Source organism: Zonotrichia albicollis, chromosome 13 (genome assembly GCF_047830755.1).
Source record: "Zonotrichia albicollis isolate bZonAlb1 chromosome 13, bZonAlb1.hap1, whole genome shotgun sequence".
Lineage (NCBI taxonomy): Eukaryota > Metazoa > Chordata > Aves > Passeriformes > Passerellidae > Zonotrichia > Zonotrichia albicollis.
In genome coordinates this window covers 15600743-15621357 of record NC_133831.1, presented here as the reverse complement: position 1 = coordinate 15621357, position 20615 = coordinate 15600743, and the positions used below count along the sequence as shown (strand labels likewise).

General features: G+C 43.7%; 1 protein-coding gene across 4 annotated transcripts in view; it reads right to left on the bottom strand.

Moving 5' to 3' along the window:
• The window catches only part of ADAMTS18 (ADAM metallopeptidase with thrombospondin type 1 motif 18), a 78116-nt gene extending 59983 nt beyond the window's left edge, over nucleotides 1–18133 (bottom strand). Inside the window, exons 1-3 of one of the 4 annotated variants that reach the window (XM_074551107.1) lie at nucleotides 17718–18133; nucleotides 17531–17609; nucleotides 15343–15659 (exon numbers count right to left, since the gene is read on the bottom strand). In XM_074551107.1, the coding sequence (XP_074407208.1) occupies nucleotides 15343–15659; nucleotides 17531–17609; nucleotides 17718–17870 (549 nt within the window). In that variant the 5' untranslated portion in view covers nucleotides 17871–18133. The remainder of the gene's footprint in view (nucleotides 1–15342; nucleotides 15660–17530; nucleotides 17610–17717) is intronic. The other 3 variants (XM_014273499.3, XM_074551108.1, XM_074551110.1) reach the window with 3 other exon arrangements.
• Between the last annotated feature and the right edge of the window lie 2482 nt (nucleotides 18134–20615).

The window sequence follows — 20615 nt, the reverse complement described above, 5'->3', positions numbered from 1 at the left end:
AATCCAGCTCAATTCCCATAGCAATTTTGCTTCGCTATGAATAGCTCAGGCAGCTCCAATAACGAGGAGCTCGGGTTACATCTGATTGCCAGCTGTATTGCTTACTAAGAAGTTAGGTCAGTGCTTCCCAACCTTTTAATTTTCCTTGTTGAAGTATACATTGCTATGGATTAGTTACACGAGAGAGTGGTCACAAGGAACTCTGTAGGGAGCAAAGTATCAGCTTTGCTGATATTCCACATACACAGACATATCCATATGTTGAAATATCTACGTGGGAAGGAGAAAGGGAGTGGAACAAAAGAGCTTAGGACATTAAGGGATGGAAAACAAGAAGCAAAGATGGCCCAAGAGTGAGAATGTCAGGCTGGCGCCTGGTTTATCTGGATTACACTCCCTGCTCTTCAGCATTTCAGCTTCTCTGTTCCTTATTTATCAGTTTAATAGGCAGGATTCTGTAATCAATGTAGAAAATGCTCATGAGGGACTCTTGAAGGCTCACATTTGACCCTGGCTGGGTTTTCTGGTAAAGTTCTTCCACCCTCTCTACTCTAAGCTGCAGCCCCAGCCAGGGCTGTGATCCAGAAGCACAGAGAGCCAGAGCACACCAGGGGTGTGCCAGAGATCCCAGCTGGCACTGCCCTGCTCACAGACACCGTCCCCAAACAGAGACCTGTCCCCAAACACATCCTGCGCAGGCTCATGCCTCAGCCCTGGGGCAGAAACACTCAGCACAGCCAGCTCTGGAGCATTCCTGGGAATTCCAGCACTGGGAATTCCTGTGCCATGGGGTTTTCTACTGCCACATGCCCTTAGAGAAAGGCTGGCACTTGGTGTCACGGTGTCACACCCAGCTGGGGATGGAACACCACACAGCCTCTGCACCAGGCTGGCACCACTGGGAGAGGCAGAGCAGGGCACCATCAATGCCATCCCCTGCCCTTTTGCTGCAGTAATCTCTCTGAAGCAGAACAGCAGCCTGGGTGTGTCTGCATCCTTTGCCACCAGGAGAAAGTACAACAGTAACACACTGAACGTAATTCACACAATTAAACCCAACATACAAGGCAGCAGCATCCCAGAAATCCACCACACTGAAACAGGACTTCATCCTTTTCTCAGTTTCCTATAACATTAAAAACCTGCACAATGGCAACTCCACTTTCATAGCCATACAAACACCCTCAGCATTCAAGGCTTACTTTACATGGGCATTTAAATAATTATTTACTAAGATACATGTAATAAGATATATCTACATTCCATGGCAAGGAAAAGCCTCATATTTGCAGGCCCTGCTTGCAGTCACAAAACCTTCCCCATACTACACTGCCAGGTGTACCCTGAGTCCAGAGAGTCTCTGTTTCCCTCCTTGTAGCCAAATGCCCCCAATCTGCACTGCTCAGCCATTCTACACCCACCTTGGGCCTGCTTTAAAGCGGTGCACTCGTTCACTCCTCTCCCACAAATTAGCCTCAGCTTCTACTTTAAGGGAATGATGCCCAAGGGTGAACATGCTACAACTGCTCTGCTGGAGTAAGTGAAAAACTTTGCTAGTCTGTGACAAATCCAGCCAGATTTCCTGCTTTTAATAATATTATAAATGAAAGTTGGATGAAAAATAATTTTGGTATTATTTTCTACATCTCTGTAGTAGAAATAATTCTGATGACAGGCAAAACCCACCACAACAAGGTCCTGGTTTGGCATAAAATAAAACATAATGCCACAGCTGTCTTAAAATGGACACAGAAATACTACTTAATACTGGCCCAGGTAGTGGTAAGGTGAGGTAAATCCATTTTTTAACCCAGTGCATCAATCCACACCTCCTGCACTGCAGTCTGTGCCAAGGTCAGACCCAACACACAGGTTCAAAGCAGCATTTGGGTGTTAAACAATGACTTCCAGGTATTCAGCCCCATGATTGACTTGGAGCCCCTGAACAGGTCTGCAGAACTAAACTGCTCATGAAAGGTTACTCTGATTTTGCCATCATCAGACTTTAGTACAAGCATCTGAATTATGCAACTGGTTAGCAGGGATGAGTGTTAAGAAAACAGTGGGAAAAAAGACAGTGTGGGAGCATTTAGTTGTGTCTTTCCACTGAAGAAATCCATTCAATTATGTGTTATGTCAGCAAGGCACCATTTGCCAGGGCTTTCATGCAAGTGAACAGCGTTTCTTCACAAAAGCATCTGTTCAGTAGTGTTTTCAGCACAATACCTTACATATGAGGCTCTCAAAGTAGTCTCTGGATCAAAGCTCAAGGTAGCCCTGTGATATTCTCTGAGATCTCAGGAAAGGAGAAAATGCAAGTGGCAAAAGAGAAGGTAGTGCCTGAAAGCAACTTTGTATTCTGTGTGATAGCCTTTGTATGAAATTGGTCCAAGATAACAAAATATCTATTGAACAGATGTTGCCACTATGTTGAACACCACAGGCCTTCTGACTGAAATAAAGATACAGTGAAGACAAGGGAGATATTTGTTGACAGCTCAGAATGCTGCAGAGTTACAAAGGGATGGCTGAAAAAATTATATCAGCAGAAGATTTAGGAGGCAAAATTTCCTAAGCAGCCTGACCTTGTTTCTGCAATGAATCTACTGAACAGCAGGTTAAGCAAAGGTCAGGTTAAGCACAGGTTAAGAAAAAAGCTCCGAGAAGAGGAATGTGCTGCTGGGGTCACAGAGGCTCTGGGACATGAGGGAGTGTGTGAGAGCCACAGACACTCCAGTCTGCATGCAGTTCCTGCTCCCAGGGCCTGGGAGGGCTCCCTGCTCCATCCTGGCAGCACAGGCACCTGGGCTGGCGGCACAGCAGTGACAGAGGTGCTGCACAGCCCAGCTGCTCCTGCATCTGAGCCCTTAACAGGAATCAGGACATGCTTGCTCTGCTGAGAGCTACCACATGAGTGGAATAATTAGTACATCAAAGCACCCAACTGCCATAAACAGGAGATAATTTGTCTGCTTTCATAGGCAAGAACTAGAAAAGTGAACAAGAAGAGTGATAAATGTGGTCCTCCCACTCCAAGTCTCTCTGAAGCTCTGTGTGACCTGCACAGCCCTTGATTTATTGCACTCAGATGGAGTCTGCTCTGCTGCAGCACCACCCCTCACTGTGGTGTATCCCCAACTTCTCCCCAAAACAATCTGGCTGCTCAGCGGCCTCAGTAGGGGCACACCTACTGGCTGATGGCAGCTCAGCCCTCCTCATGCCTGCACACTTCCCTGCTGGAAGTTCCCTGTGCTTTAGGAGCTGAAGTGCAATCCTGCCACTTCCCAGTGAGGATTTGCCCGGCTTAACACATCTGACCACAGACCTGACTGCTCGTGCAATCCATCTGGATCATCAGTCAGCCCCTCCACCTTTTCTTCTTTCCAGGTGGTAAGGCAAACAGAGGAAAAGCCAGAAGGAGCTCTTGTGAAACATTTCCTCTCTTCACAGCATGTTACACCACACACTCCTCCCCCTGCAGAAAACCAGCAGTGTTAATGTGCTAGAGAAGTAAATTAGGCACAAATAGCACCATGGGGAACTTAAATATTTTGAGTGTATACCATACAATCAGGAAATGCCCACCCTCTTTATCTGTTAGGAACAAGGAAACCGAAAGCTTTGTAATTTTAAACTGCCCATCAGTTGTTGTGAATCAGTCAGGCATCTTGCTGGGGAGAGGGAGCACACACAAAAGCACTGGCAAGATAAGAGAGGGTTTGAGCCCCACTCCCCATCCTGTCAGAATAGCTTCAGCCAAAGATTTCACATTTGATCACCCCTCTCCAGGGCTTCTCTTTATGCACCTCCACTGAGCCCCTCAAAAGGGCTAAAATAGGATACTGATCATAATTTTTCAGATTATTTATACTAATTTTTACAAGATTCACCAATCTGAAATAAAATTGGTTTTGTTTTCAAGAGCAAATTAATTTTATAAAATACTTTACAGATTTCCAGTGACTTACTCCTTAACATATTAACAAATAATAAAGGAAGTCATCAGTGAAACTCATTCACATACATCCTCCACATTATAAACTTTTGCAATAAACCTATACCCTCCATTTACTACAAAAATTAAAGGCAAACTACAACAACAACCTTCCCTTTAAAATGTAATTCCTTTCCTGCAAGAAGCACAACAGTGTTGCTTTAAATCATAATAATAATAATGACTGAACAAGTTATTGAACAGCAGAAAAGACTACAGCCATAAACAGCATTATCATGTGCACCTTTATAGAAAAACAAATATATTCCTGGTTCAGATGCAGTGGACACTGAATTGCACTGACTGTTACAAGATAAAGATTTAATAAAGAATAGGCACCAGTTCAGGGCATTCGTATGGAAAAGAATGAATCAGTATAAATTCTTCTTCCTCTTTATTGTCATTTAGGTCCAAAGGCTAAGCTGTCATTAAAGGATGTGGAATATCCATGGAGATATTTAGGAACATATGGGCACCATTCTGAGCAGGCTGATGGTGGGCAGGGAACATTGCCAATGGGAAATCCTCCCCATCTTCTGCTAATCCTAACACAGGAGTAGGGCTGTGGAGGCAGAAGGACCTTGGCTTTGCACAAATGCTGGCTTGCAGAAGACAGACCTTCATTCTGTATGAATAACATTTCCTTTTGTTTTGTTTCTCACATTAGAGTGGGTTCCTGACTTTCCCAAACTGTAGTCTTTCAAATGACTAAATAAATTATGTGAACAGCCACAACAAAAAATATACTATTCCCTCAGCCCTCAAGCTATTTGCAAGTAATTTAGTGTTGTGGTGCTGTTCTGAGCACCAGAAAGCTAATTTTCAAGAAATGCTTGGAAAATTAAAACAAAAATAAACTTCTTGATGGCACTATAACCCAAAAGCTGGGAACCTGTAAACAGAATCAGTGCAGTACCCAGAGGCCATGAGCACAGTCTGGCACATTTTTGTTCATAGCTTTAACTGGTAATATATGGTGATATATCAGCCCTCTCTGATTCAGCTGCTGGCCCAAATTGTCCTTTCCTTGGGATTTCATCTATCCCACTGATGGAAAACACAAAGCTTTGTCACCACAGCATTATTCTGATGCTCACAGCCAGGCACCACCTGCACCCTGTTCTGTCCCTGGCATCAGGCATGGTCTCCATTACCCAGACCTGCAGGGCTCTTTGCCTCAGGCAGCTCAAATGACCACCCAGCCCTCTCTGGTAAACACAGGAATCAATTAACCATTCCAGTAACATGCTTCCCTCTCTGCAATTACTCAGCTTTCCTACCATGAGCAGGAGATGAATGAGGTGTTGTCCCCTACAGGTGTTCTGTGATGACATCTGATAATATTCCCTCACAATTTCACAGCTCAAAACCTGCCAGGTCCATCTCCTGCCTAACGAGGACAACAGGCCTCAAAAGGCACCATCCTCTTTTATTCCCATCACCAGACTTGACTTTATCAGGTCAGGATTTGGGTTAGGCCAAATAACCTCTTTACATTTCCTTGCGGCATTTTCTGGAGCCCATTGCATTTCCTTTGCTCCTCTTGGTGGGGATGCTCTGGCAGCAGAGTGGAATGGCAGCACTTGGCACCAGGGCACTGAAACCTATCTGGCAGCTGCATGCCCAGCACTTGGGTGCTCTTCCTAGCAGCAGTAGCAGCAGATGACCCTCTGGAAAGTGCCTGAGCTCCTGCCACGTCTCACTGCTGACTGCTCTGGTGTGAGCAGCCCATGAGAGCAGCAAGGCTCAGCCTGCAGACGGGGTCTGCCCTCCAGCACGCTGTTTGCCTCCATCTAACTTCTGATTCAGTGAAATCTGATTACACAGCACCACCCTGGAGCATGTCCAACCAGCATTTCGGGGTCCGCCAGGAGCAACAGACACGTTTCACTTTCCTGATGAGCCAGTGGTGCCTCCCCTTTCCAAAATATCTTGCTAAACCAAACAGCAATTGCAGCACTGTATCCCAAAAAACTGGTGTGCCTACTGACTCAAGGGCCAAGATGATGTAGGAAGGAATAAAGCACCCTTACCAAGGCCAGGTTCAGATCCAAAGCAGTCAGCAGAAAAGTTTTTGCTCACCACAAGAAGTTTTAGATGAAGCCCATCAACCAGCAAGCACCTGTCAATGAGGGGACAGGGCTGCAGGAATCAGCAGACATCAGCAGCTCACTGCTGTCTCAGCTTGGAAACTTCTTTTTCCTGCCCCTTTGCTCAAGCTTTCACTGCTTGGGGTAGGATAACAATCCTACCACTAGTATGTGATGTCGTGTGAAAAAATATTCATATGGCCTCCAGCATGGAGAGAACCAGCTGACAGAGTGAGCCCAGAGCTCCTGTTGTGGCAGACTGGTCTCCACAATGGTTGCAAAGAGGTTTATTACAAACAATGAAATGTAGAGCAGCCTAAAAGGAATTATTCTTTATCAGAAAATGTAACAAAAAAGTGAAAACGTGACAGAAGCATTTTTCTTGTATATGCCATAATCATCCACAGCAGACTACAAAACAAAAACAATCTCTGCCCTAGTCCAAGAGTGTTATTTTAACATTTAATTTATATTTGCATCTAACAAAAGAAGTAACATAGGTTTCTGTCAAGTGCTAACAAGAAATGGCACTGAGTAGTTACTTTAATAGAGAAACTTTCCTGTCTGATGCTACATTACAGCATTTATAGCTATCCCTCACCATGACCAGCTTGTACTGTAACAGCAATATTAATTTGAAATATTTCTTGAGGTTTACTCTAGCCTAATTTTAAGGCCTACTAGTTTGATAACTTCTTCCTAAAAAAAAAAAAAAAAAAAAAAAAAAAAAAGAGTGCATAGGATAAGACAGGTCTGGTCAAGAAAGAATTATTTAAAAAATCTTTTTAAAATCACACAAAGAAAAAGAAAACCTCTTTTTAAATTCATGACTTAGAACTGATTACAATCTGGTGTTATATAAATTCTATATCTCATGGCAAAGGAAATGTAGGTCTGAAGAGTAACCCATGTTTCATTAGTTTGTGTACTCTGCCTCAGAATATAATATTACGTTCTGAAATTAGTCAGAAGCCACACTGTGCTGCAGAGCATAAAAACAAAAGTGAGGGCTCAAGCTAGGTCAAGCATATTTTGTATAAGTCCATTAAAAATCTCATTCCATTAATATTAATAAAGATGTTGAGACACAAAAGTCCTTCAATTAACATATATTAGGCAGGCAGGCACAAGCATTCAAGTGATCCCACTGTGAACAGCAAGAATCCAGCCCTCAAAGAATAAAGCCCCAAGTGTGCTGTGTACAGAGTGGGGCAGCCTGAAATGCAAATGCCCAGGGGAGTGAAAAGGTAACACCCCATTGTGTCTGCAAGCAAATATCACTTTATTGCCTCAGCTTCCTCTTCTCTTAAGCAGGTTTGTTCTGGGCCTTGTTATTGCAGTAGGAATAACTTCAGGATCTATTATCTTTGTCATCCAACTTTTGTCTTTTACCATTTTTTGGCAATCACTAGCTGGGCAGCCACATATGAGATTCAGGAAAAGGGTTTTCATCTGACTGTAGAAGTTGTTTGCAGATTTCCCCAGCTTATGAACTAACATTGTAAAAAAAAGAAATTAACTTGCATGTTCCAGAAATCACTCTGGACAATAATGGTTCCCACGGTACCAAGCTTCAACCATCAAGACTCATTCCCTCCCATCTGCCCTGATTATTTGACATTTCTTCACCCTCATTCTTGGTGACTTCCGAGCACGATAAACAATAAAAGGTTACTGATGTCAACCCATTGTGTGCCAGGATGTTGTTCTCATCAAACACAGAGCAGAGCCAGCACTGAAGCTTAATTAATACATGTTTGTAAATTGTGCTGAGCTGCAAGGCTTTATAATTTCAGGTTTCTTCTGTAAATGTTTACCTCAGAGCTTTAGTCAGTGCTCCACTGTCTGAACCCAAGATAAGTTCTGCTTCCATCAGCTATTCACATAGCTGGTCAAATCACTGTCAGAGCAAATCAATAGGAAATTCCTTTAGCATACAGTAATTTATGGTAGACCTGCAGCAACAGAATTGGGATTAAAATGGGATAAGAAAAGGCAAGAAAGAACCAACATTTCTGCTCCTAGTGACATGATCAAAAAGACAGAAGAAAAACCTGTTTGCAATGGAATTATCTGTTAAAATTCAATTCAGATACCACTTAAGGGCTAGTCAGAGCCTTTCAAAGACAAAATAAGTGTTTTTTGGGAAAAAAATATTCAAGTCTGGGTTTCAGCTGCTAAAACTCACTGTAGGTCCACTGCCAGCTCTCATTGCAGAGATAATTAAGTTTAACCCCTCCCCTGCCAGCTCACTGGGAGAAGACCATGACAAAGTGAGGCACACAGAGCCTGGAAAGCAGATATTTTCTAGAAAATCCCAAGCAGGCACTATCTCTGTAAGTCAATAACAGTGCTAATGCTCAGGAGAGAATCAAATCAGACGCAAAGAGCTCTAAAATGACCTTTAGGAACTGACTGATACATCATGGGCATCACCACCGTGGATGCCTTTATTTAGCATAGTTCCAGCTTTTATTTTGGTCGATGTGCTGCACATTTCCAAAGCACAGGTCTTAGATCTCCAGTCTTCCCTCCTGTTGCAGTACTGGACAGCAGTCTCAGCGGTCCTCTCCTTCAAAGAGCAAAGAACCTGCTGTACATCAGGAAGACAAACCCCTCCCTAAGAAGCTGCAAATTAGAAAACATTATCATAAATATCTTGTGGACTTGAGCACAACACCGTGACAAACAAAAATTTGAGGAGCCAAAACACAGGAGGGGCTTCTGGAGCTGCTGACAGAACTCCCAGTGAGCATCCAGAGCAGTTACAGCTGAGCAGCCTGCAGTGACTTGAAGTCAACTCCCAAGAGAGTGCCAGTGTGTCACAGAGCTGTCACCATGATCAGGGCCATGCTTCTGCAAGGGGTGAGAAGAAAATAAGCCTGGGAAAACAGCACTCTTTTAAGAAGAGCTTTGATGGCAGCATTTGTTCAAATTAAGTGAATTGTGTCGCATCAGGGCACAACCAAGACACCTCTGTGCTTCCCACTCCTGTGCCCTGTGGCAGGTACAGATCTCCAGGAGTGAGCTGCTTGAGCTGGACTTGAGCTGCAGTTTCACAGATTGTCATTGTGTTTTGGGTAAACCAAAGCCTTTACACACCACATCTGCCAACCTGGTATCCTCCTCAAACACTTCCAAAGCAGAGGAAGAAAAGGGGAAAGAGAGAAATAAACCTCTGTTTAGGTTAATTAGTGACTAGAAGCTTCTATTAGTTATTAAAATCTGCCTCCAAAAAGAGAACTATTTGTGATGTCCAGAAGTTCACAGCTGTGCAGAAGAGAATATGCTGCCTCTCAGCAGCAGAGATGGTTTGGCCCACATGAAAACAGTGGCGCTGAAAATAAAAATCCTCACAACATCAAAGACATCCTGTTATGAAGGGGTCACGTCTGTGCAGGCAGGTCATCCACTCCTGACCCTCACAAGGACATTTGTCTGTAATGGGCTAGGCAAAGTGTGGGAACTGGGTTTAGTGGAAAGGCTTTGCTACAGCAAGAAAAACACTGATGTTTCAAGCATAGATAGCAACCACTGACTCCTTTGTAAGTGATGATAAGACTGCTGCTTAACAAGAAGTTCATCCTGGCCCTATCTCTGCACAAATGGATGCTCTCTGTTTCTGGAAAACCACTCAAAGAGTTCAAGCAATGGTGCCCACAGAAACCTGAAGTTTGGTTGGAAATACACCAATGAACCATTTATTTTCACGCTCTGTTGCCAGCTGAGCAATGACAGAGCAGGCACAAGTGACAGAGGACCAGCTCCTGTGGACACTGGAGCAGTTGGGCAACCACAGCCTACTGTGCTCAGTTTCCTTTATCTACATTCTAGGTTTTTTAACATAAAACAGGAAGAAATATAGCTTCTATTGCTTTTTCTGCCAAGCAGAAGCAGATTCTTTCTCATCATTAATCCTGTTTAATTCCACTTCTTACCTATCAGGAATCAGTAGTGCCAAATCACCTGGGATAACACAGCCTTTGTCTTGCAGAGCTAAAGGCAGGGTTAAACAGAAAGCTTATCATACAGATATGGAGAAGGTTGATCAATAACTTAATCACACAATTCATCACCAGTCAGGTCAATGCTGAGACCAGAAACACTGCCTTGTATTTTTCTAGCATAACCTAAAATATCCTCAAGAATATAATTTTTTCCCATTGTCACCTCATTTTCCTGTAGAGATTTTTCTTATTTTCATATTTACCGTAATATGGAGTACTGGAATAATAGTGGAAAAACCTTCACCAAAATAGCGGACAAAATTAGGATCCTGTAAAACACAGTTTGTGCTTTATAAAGGATGGAGATGGAATAGTGTGTGAATACAAACAAAATCATGGAACTCCCATGAAAGAAGCTGTTCTTGCTGTGCTGGTACAATGGCAGAAAATATAGGATTTGTGTATTGGCTCCTGGATGGACTAAAACCACCTTTAAGAATGAGAAAAACTAGCAGCTCTGTACTTATCTTCTCCTCAAGGTCCCACTGGACCAAATTTTGCTGTATTTTTACAGCTGTCAATTTCTAAAGGATCCTCATTGCAAGCAGCAATTATTCTGTACTTTCACCAGCAGTCTGGTCCAACGAGTTTAATGGCAGCTTGTCTGCATAAGAACCTTGGGATTTGTCTCAACATATTTAATTGGACTTAAAGTGTGAGCTCTAGGAATAGGAGGCTGCTGTTAGCATCAACTTAAATAATGCTAATACCAGGTGCAATTAAATGACTACAAAGAATGGGTACATGAGCTGCCTGGCCTGCTTGCCTCTTAGGTGGTCAGACTGCATCAAGAAGCTTTATTTTTGTGGCTTCTTTGATACTTTGAGCAAAGCCCGGCCCTCAGACACACACACACCTCCCTCCGTTGAATTAATACATCTCCTGTTTATCTCTCAGTCTATAACCCTTGTCTAGAATCCTCTGACAGCTCAAAGAGGAGGGAGGGATGAATCATGTTGCACTCATTCTCCTCCTTTGACTAGACACTAATAAACATAACACAGCTTGAGACAAGAGGCTCTTTATAATGACAGATTCCAACACATCTTGCCAAAACCAGAGGAGGGCACCAACTACTCCTGACTGAGGTACACAAACCAGAGGGAGAGAACAGCCCAAAGCCACCTCTGGGGTGAGCAGGTGCAGCCTCTCAGGCCTCCATGCCACTGATAAATTTGTCCTGGAAGACAACACTGTGTGTCATACAGTTTTAAAGGAACTGAGCTTCCTTTCTCTGACCCAAAATACACACACATCTTCCCTGTGATGGAATGGCAGGAGAGTTCCTTACGTTGGACAAACAGGTCTTTCCTCTGGGCACGCATTTTGTACTTGCTCTAGACCCTTCCTCTGTGTCCTGCAGCCCACAAATGCTGCATAACAAACCCCTTATTCATAGGGCCACCAATTCCTAGGTTGTGTACTGGGTTATAAACTTGTTTGACTTTGCCAGAGTTCATGTTCACAAGGGGAACGCGACTTCTGCTCCCAAAAGCAGAGTTATAAATGACTTTTGAGAATGTCTCCACAATACAGCTGGAGACCTCTGAGGTTCTCTTGTGTTCTGCCCTGATTTACTGTGTGACTGCAAACAACCCACTTTATACAGGAGATTCTGTCCACATTAACCTAAGGTAAGGAGACAAAAACTGGCCTATAAAGAGAGCCAAACAGCACACTGTGATACAGGCTAGGAAGGCAGCAGTAAATCTTTTAGATGCCATCATGGAAGTGGAGTTAAAGATGGTGAACAGATCTCCTTTTTAATGCAGATTAAATAGCACAAAGTGGATGAGAATGGGAAAGGGGGAAAGAGGTTGGAATATACTCAACCATACTGAGTAGGTACTAAAAAACCAATTTCTTATTCAAAGAGTGGCCAGCATAATCTCTTTCAGAAAAACCTGAAAAACCACAGCATTCTGTGGATTTGGTATAGCCTGCCTCTCCATGAGCCACCTACAGGCAATTATAAGTAATAATAAATTGCTAAATAATAATAGCAATAAAAATACAATTATAGTAAGTAAGAATTAGCTCAAATCAGGATTTAGGGAAAAAAGATTGAATGTGGAAAGAACAAACAGTTTGAATTGGAGAATGCGAATGGGATGAAACAGCAAGACAAACCAGTAGCCTGGATATACCAATTGGGAGAGCACAAGGCACTGAAGGAAACTCCAAAAAGTCATGCAGGAATAAAACAAGAGGTTTATTAACTGAATCATGAAAATCAGTAAAGAAAAGTAAAAAATTTGAATTACTTTTTATTTGGGACACATTAAGACAATGCTAAAGAGAGAAACTAGCTTTGCATTTACTAACATAAACAAACTCATTGTCCCAAAGTTGCAAGAATGATAAAATTATTCCAGGGAGTGAGAATGCATTAAAAAATATGTGGAAAAAATTATAACTTCTGTGGAAGGAATATATCATGTTCTCCAGAGAAGGTTCAGAACAGAGTTTGAATTTACAAAGCAAGTAAAATCACTGGGTTTTTGCAGTATAACAACGCTCCAGCAAGCAAAGGATGCTGACTGAAGCAGAAAAATGGCAGAAGACAGAAAAAAGCAAGTTTCTATTTAAAAGTTGAAGCACTTTGATGATGAAAAGAGGCAGCACTCACAGTAAACTCGTGCACATTCTCCTGAAATGCTCACTTACTCTATTAGAGACTTGTTCAGATAAAGATCCGGTTCTGCCTTCTGACACACCAAGAAAATTGTGTTGACTGATGGAAACATTTGGTCTCAAATCAACAAATCAGCATAAAAACGTGGGGCCTTCCTGTCAACTAAGCCATTAAAATGTAATATACACACATCTCTTAACAGATCTAGACCAAAGCAACAAATTCTTGCTCCTTTCCAGTGTTAAGTTAAGGTCATCCTGCCTAACAAGCCATTTCATACAGCCTCTCCCCAAAGTCTCCTCTGCAGGCACTGGCAGATAACAGACAGCTGAATGACTGAATACTCTAGGTCATCCAAAAAATTAGATCAAAGAGTCCCCGTAGTCTATTGAAATGCAATTGCTTCCAAATCACATTGTGGTGTTCCAGGCTTGAAAGAATGGGTCACTGCAGCTTTATTGTAGAGAAGCTATTGCTAATGAAAGGAACAATGGAAAGATTAGTGCTACCAACCATATAGAAGAAACACCACTTTCGGTTTAATTGCAGTGAACAAAGCAAATAGGAAAGAAGGGCAACCAAGTGACAAAAGTAGTTGGGGCAAAAGGATATAGAAGCTATTCACAAGGTTCTCTTGATCAGGGCACAGCATCCAGACTTAACATATGATTACTGAATTTGGATCCCAGGGAAAAGTGACGTGGGTGTCATTACAGACAGCTGACGACATCTTTAGGAGGACAGCCTTGTAAAATGAAAGACTCAGAGTCCTGTTGGTAATTTGCCTGGGATTCATTAGGTGCACTGAAATTAACAGATGGATAGGGAGAGAAAGGAACAATTATACTTTGGGATACCTACCCTACAGGAGATTATTGTAAGTAAAGGTTTACTTCATTTGCCAGTTTAAAACAACAATTGAAGGCAAAATCTACTGAACCTTGAAATTAATTTTAAACAGAGATTCTATTTGTTGATAATTTAGGTACTTCCATAATAAGTTTGTTCATACCACAATATTTATTCTCTTTTGATCAGTTTCTGGATCTTTTCTAAGTGAAGCTTACCAGTCATAACAACCTCTGCGTCGAGACAGTGGTAAAAGATCCATTTCATTCTCAGTTAAGATCACCACATTCTGTTCCTCTGTGACCTGAGGCAGGCTTGAACCTTCCTTCTCCAGGCAAGACTTGACAAGCCCAACTTCATTTAGCTCAGAAAGCATGTTAAAAATCAAAACGTGGGCAAATGGGGGAGATCTCCCAAACTGTACCTGCTGTGTGTAGGTAGAGCACTTCCCGTAGCAAAAAGACAGAATACTGCAATGAGTGAAAACAAGGTATTTTTCTGAGTAAATCTGATAAAAGGTGGCAGTTGTGAACATGAAGCTTCCATTAAAACAACTGAACACATTTGTTATTAACAGCTCAGCATCACAAACACAGCTTTAAAAGCAAAAGAAAGCCTCAGCCCAGTTCCTGCCACCTGCTCCAAACTCACATTTGCAACTGTTCAAATGAACTGTTAAGATTCCTCTAACTTGATGGGAGGAAAAAAAAAAAAAAAGGAAAAAAAAAAAAAGAGCACAGCATTCAAAATATAACCCAGACCACTTCAACCAGTTATCAACATCCCTTCCTAATGAACAGGCTTCTCAAGTCACTGATTCCAGTTTCAAAGGAAACACTGGCTGTCTCAAGTGCTCCTTCTTTGGTCCCGTCACACAGTTTAATGGCCCTCAGGGACAAGTACCTTTGCAAAACAGATTTCTAGAGGGTGACCCAACATATCCTCTGGACCTTTAGTCAACCACAAAGCACACAGATGACTTCATAGACTTCCCACTCAATGTCACTGCCTTCCTCTGCAGCCACAGCAGACTGCTTTGCAAGTGCAAGCGATTAAGCCTTAAAAAACATCCTTAGCTATTAATTCTGTAGACAATTCTCCTAAAGTACATCAGTAAAGCCTTCTCTGCGGGCAATGAGCACTGTCAAATGTATTTTGAAAAAATCACCTGTGAATAATGATTTTTCATGGACTTGGCTGACAGCCATAAATGGAAAATACACAATGATAACATTTAACACATTCATAAGAGATCAACTCATGAAGACTTGCAAACCCAAATAATGTTTGAATTATCAAAGGAAACAAAGGGAAATTTGTTCATAAGTCCTGCCAAACTAGGAAACTCACCCTTCCTTAAATTAGTTGACAAACCTAGATATAATATTGTTTTTACACAAGCTTCTGGACTGGGTTTTTCCTTTATTCACCCCAGTTCACAAAGGCAAGAAGAACTTTTACTTAAGAGTGAGCAGAAATGTATAAACTATCACAAACTGTAACAAATTGCTATGGGATAATTACTAGGACTACCAGCTAGTCTTGTTTTTTTTTTCCTGAAAGACTGTCATCAAAAATTACAAAGGTTTGATGCTGTTCATTGGCTATAACGAGGTCTCTTCTGTTAAATACAATAGCAACAATTGAACTAGAAAAATCACAAAAGGGTTTATGGTGTCTTGACTATTATATGAACTACATACCTTCAGCTACTATTGCACATACAAAAATACTTTTAATGCTGATTTGTTTGAAATAGACACTTACCAAGCCTACACACGTAGATATTGCTACTGAAGAGGTGCTATCATTCCTTATAAATCCCTGGTAGAAACACTGCTCAATTTCATGGTCCTGAGAATTTGACACTCCATCTTTCCCGAGTACCTGGACAATAAAACTGTTGCTTAAAATGGTCGAAGGTTTAAGCTCTAAGTGAAGTTCCTGTCCAAATGCTGAAAATTTGTAGTGCAAGGAACTCTTTGAACTCTGAGTTGATCTCTTTCTCCTAGTACTGTGCAAAACATCATGTGAAATGTACGATCCGCTGGCATCCACTCTGACAGGTGTCACAAACACATAATCTGTAACGATAAAGAGTTGGCCATCAGCTCTGCATCCCACAAACAAGGCACTCCGACACAGTATCAGGCATTTCCTATGGCATGGAGCATTCCCTCACTTTGGGGCTGGCCTGCAGGCTCTGTGTGTGCTGTCTCGCCTGCATAAATTCACCCCCGTAAGTCACAAAGGCTCTCAGCCTGTGTTTGTTTCCTTTGTGCCCCACTGAGAGGCACAGACTAACTAGCATAGCTGTGAACATTCCCACAACTGCTCCTCTGAAGACATTTGTCATCACCAGCAGATCTGTAGGCTTTCCCCTCCCCCTGTATTAATTGTTGTCAAATGTGAAGGCCACTCTGGTTTGGGAGGCTTTTCCCTTCCCTAAGAATGCAGCAAATGTTGTATCACTGTAGGGGTAGCCATGACTGAGACCTTGCAGAACTGTACCACTTGTTCAAATGGATTAAAGGATTAATTTATTAATGCCTTAACTGAGTGAGACCTCATCTCTTTGTAGTGACTTGATTAGACTGGGTTTCAAACTGTAACTGACCCCCAGCAGAAAGAGATTACATCCTACCTAATAACCTGTCGTCAGCCATTGCTAATTGCACGTCAAAGAAGTTTATTGTTTTGGATAAAATGTGCAAAAAAAATATAAAACTGTTTTTGAGGAGAACACTCTGATCTACTCAGAACCACCCAAAAAAAGGAGGGTGAAAGAGGCCATAATTCAGCTGGCTGTACAAGCAGGTGCCTTACTTGCAGTACATTACCATTGGTGTTGACCTAGCCACGCAGGGATTACCTGTGTCCTGGAACCAGGGTCTGAGTTTCAGCTGTTTCCTGAACTAGGATCTTTGCACCCATTCCTGGTAGCCTAAGAAATTATGTTGAAAAAACTGCTTCCCAACCCCATTTAATTTAATTTGTGAGCTGTGTTTCTCTGTGGACACTTAGAGCTGTCCATGCACTTGACAAGCAATTACTTTCTCTTCCTAAATTGAAATAACACAATCAAAAAAGAAGAAAACCCCCTCCTTTTTGTGTTGTAACAGATGTTGCAAAATCTCTCAATCAATCTCTTTGCCTGAATAGACTTTATTGGACACACATTAGGCTGAAAACGTAACCACTGACAGGTTGCCTTTCCTTAGACAGTGGAAACAATACATCAAGAGCTTTCACTTTCCTCGAGTGGTGTTAATCAACGGCAGAAGCTGAGGGCGCTAAGCAGGCTGGTGGCCAAAAAATGCAAGCAGCTGCTGGAGAGAGGGAATCCCCCAGCGAGCACAGCACAGGGTGCAGGAGGGGTTTCCTTTCTGCACCCTGGTGTGGCTCTCTGTCGCACTTTGTTTCTGCTCACACACAACACAAAGCATATACTGCACTTCAAAAGTCCCAAAGCCATGAGCATCTACGTGCCAGTGACTCCAACTTGGGAACAAACGGCTCCTGAGCTCCCACTCACACAAGCCCTTTCTCTCCAGGCTTTTCCCCCCTTAGCCTGCATTGCACAGCTCCTCCTGCTCCCCCACACAAATCTTTTCATTACTTTTGTCTCACTGCTTCCACAACAGACACATGAGGTTTTGCTGTTGTGGCTACACACACACACATTCATCTTTCTAATTGCACATGGAAACATGGATGTATTTACCATCTCATTCATTTGCTTTGCTGCTACATACTGTTCCTTTCAGCTTTAGCACACAGGGCTTAACAAGTTAATCCCTGCCCGTGGTTCACCATCCCGCAGTAGCCAGCCTGCTTGCACTTTATGCTCCCTAAACACTGTGACTTCTCCCCTCTAAATATTCACTCCACCAAAAAAAAAAGAAAAAAATCCATGCAAATGTTCACATACAGACACAGAAAGAGCTATACAAACCATGAGTCAATTCACTGATGCTGTCACTGGTTAAAGTTGCCGCATGAGACATGCAACAGAGGCAACACAGCTGAAGGGTCTGCAAGAGAAAGAAAAAAAATAAAAGAGAGAGAGAGAAAAGGAGCATTGGGTGAAGTTTCCTTGACAAGGCAAGGCAGAAAGACAAGGCACCAGAAACCGCAGTAACCTGGTATGAAAGTACACTAGGCGACTGCAAAAGAAAGCGCTCTCGACCTGCCTTTACAGCGCTTCCGAGCCACGGGAGAGTCTGGAATTGCATGGAGCTGCCGCCGAGGATCGCAGCAGGTAAAGTCCAGACGGCCAGCAGGAGACAGTCCATGTTCCGCCGCGCACCTGGCGAGCGCTACCTGCTGCCCGGGCCGTGCGGCCGCCTGCCCCGCATGGTCACCTGGGCGCTGCCCCGCAGCCGCTGCGGCGGCCGGCGGAGCGCGGGGAGCGGCGCCCAGGTGAGCGCGGCCCCGGCCGCCCGAGCGCTTTAAGCCCCGCCGCCGCCGCCGCCGCCGCGGGGCAGCGCTGCCTCCGGCGCCGCGTCTGGAGCGGCCGCACCCGGGGGGCGAGCGGGGCGGGCGGGACCCGCGGGGCGGAGCGGGGCCGGGCCGGGCGGGACAGCGGGCGGGAGGCACCTGGGGCCGGGCACGGCCGAGTGGAGCGGCGCGGCGGGCGGGGGGAGCCGCGCACGGCACGGGACGGCACGGCACGGCGCACCTGAGGGGATGTGCAGACAGCGGGGGACCTCCGGAGCGGGGCACAATGGGGGCCGGACCGCTGGGGGTGGGCACAGGATGGTCAGGCTGGAAGGGATCGCGGTGGATCAGCTGGTCCAACCACAGTCATCCCAAGCATAGGGCACAGGATGGTCAGGCTGGATGGGATCCAGCGGTGGATGCAGCCATGGTCATCCCAAGCACCAGGCACAGAGTTGTCTCCAGGCAGTTTTGTAATGTCCCCAGTGATGGAGACTCCACATCCTCTCTGGACAATCTCTTCCAGTGTTCAGCCGCTGCACAAGGAAGAAGTCCTTCTTTATGTCCAGCTGGAACTTCCTAGGCATCAGTTTCTGCTCAGGGCCTCTTGTCCCTTTGCTGGGCACCTCCAATTGGCACCTGGCTCCTTCCCTTTGGCACTCCTCCCTCAGACACTTCAGGTGCTTGGCACTATGTCTTCATACATTGATGGGATCCCCTCTCTCACAAAGATTCCCTCTCCTTACAAAGAGAGTTCTGTGAGAATGCTGGGGGGAGCACAGTCCAGGACAAGCTGTGCAGCTTCCAATACTCACTTGGAGAAAAATGTGCTGTTATTTTCTATTATTTTCTAAAGCTGCATCATTTGAAAACAAAGAAACAAATCACATGAAGATGAAGTTGCCTGGGAAGTGAACACAGCTGTTGACAGGTACTGGACACTGATGTCCATCAAGGAGCTGATTTTCACACAGTGGCTCACACAAACTGAACCAAACACAGCACCAGATTCTGGTCCCAACCAATGTAGTTGTGCTATTGCACTCTCTTTTCTGCAGAAAACTTCAGGAAAGTATCAAAGATCCAAATTATCTAATAGCAAACAAGTATTGAAGTGGATGGGACTGGTCCAGGCTGGAAATCAACACAGAGCTTGTTTCTGATGATTTTGGCACTTGGGAGAAGTGTCCCTCACCTCATGATCTCTCCTTTGTGCCAGAGATTTTCCAGCATGTGTCTCAGTCTAATCTCATTCAAAATCTCCTTTGTCCCACAGTCATACAGAGAAAATAAACAGTAACTGTGTCAGCTTAAGGTGCCTCTTTGCCCCAGTTGGCACAGGAGATGGAGAGCACCTATGGAAGCTGAGGTGAGACAGAGATCATCTACTCTGCCTGCCCCCTTCACCAGGGGTATCGTGGTGACTAGTCTGGGGCAGTGGATTAGACAGATCTGAGATATTTTTGCTTTTAAAGCATTTCCTGTCTTTAAAAATTAAATAAATTCCCAGGCTTGGAATTTTTCCTCAATTTTCCAGCAGCTTTTACATTATCACCTCCTGAATATATTATGATAAAGTTTAAAATCTTTTTGTAACAGTGCACCTGCCACCTCCCACTGAGTATATTCAAGTGAAAGAGCTAGTCACAGGTTTACAATGGTCCCAGTGGAGTAGAACACTTAAAAAGTACTGTGCATGGCAGATAATAGGAGAAAAATATAAAATTACTGGACTGTAATTTTATTATCAGCTCTGAGCACTCTGAACAGATGGACCTGACTGGTTTCAGTAGGCTACTTGAAAGTGAAATTTGACATTTCATTTGCTGTGAGGGGAGAGAAATAAATACAATTCTCCAGCAATTACAAGAATCATTTAAGAAATAAAAACAACTTCCACCATGAACTGTGCATCACTGAAAGGAGGTTAGCTCTGGATTTCTGTAGAGCTAAGATTTCACCCTGGGGATTTATAGTTTCTGGGTACGATCAAAGAAGAAGAAAAAAATGTGACACTGCTTTGCATGACTATAAATGACATGCATCTAAATTTGAGTTGGCATTAGGCAGGGGACCCCAACCTTTCCTGGCCTGTAGGCAGCAACATTGACCAGTTAACATGCTCAGACAACATCATCCTTTGCTCCCCAAGTCAATCAAGATCCCAGCCGTGATGGTCATAAACATCAGAGAATCCTGCAAGGCAGCTCGTTCCATGTGCAAACACACCATGCAAAACATCAGAGAAAGCTAAAGCTGCTCAGCCAGCAGTGGAGTAAACAATGCAGTCAGAGGGGGGCTTTCCTCCCCCCTCTCCCTAGCAAGCTCCACCTCAGATGACCACAAACACAGATTTCCTCAGAGACAGCCATTACCACACTGCAGTCTCATTGGGCTCTATCCTGCCTATGCTCCCAGGATGGATGCTCCCACCAATTTTTTATGCTGATCAGTTTTATCAGGTTCTTAACAGGTCATTATTTTCCCTGAACAGTTTGTATCCACCTGTTCTGATTGTTTTCTGCCCATGTGAGAAACTCCTTTATTGCCTAGGAATACAAGGGACTGTGCAGAGCCAGCAAAGGTTGTCACTCTGGAGC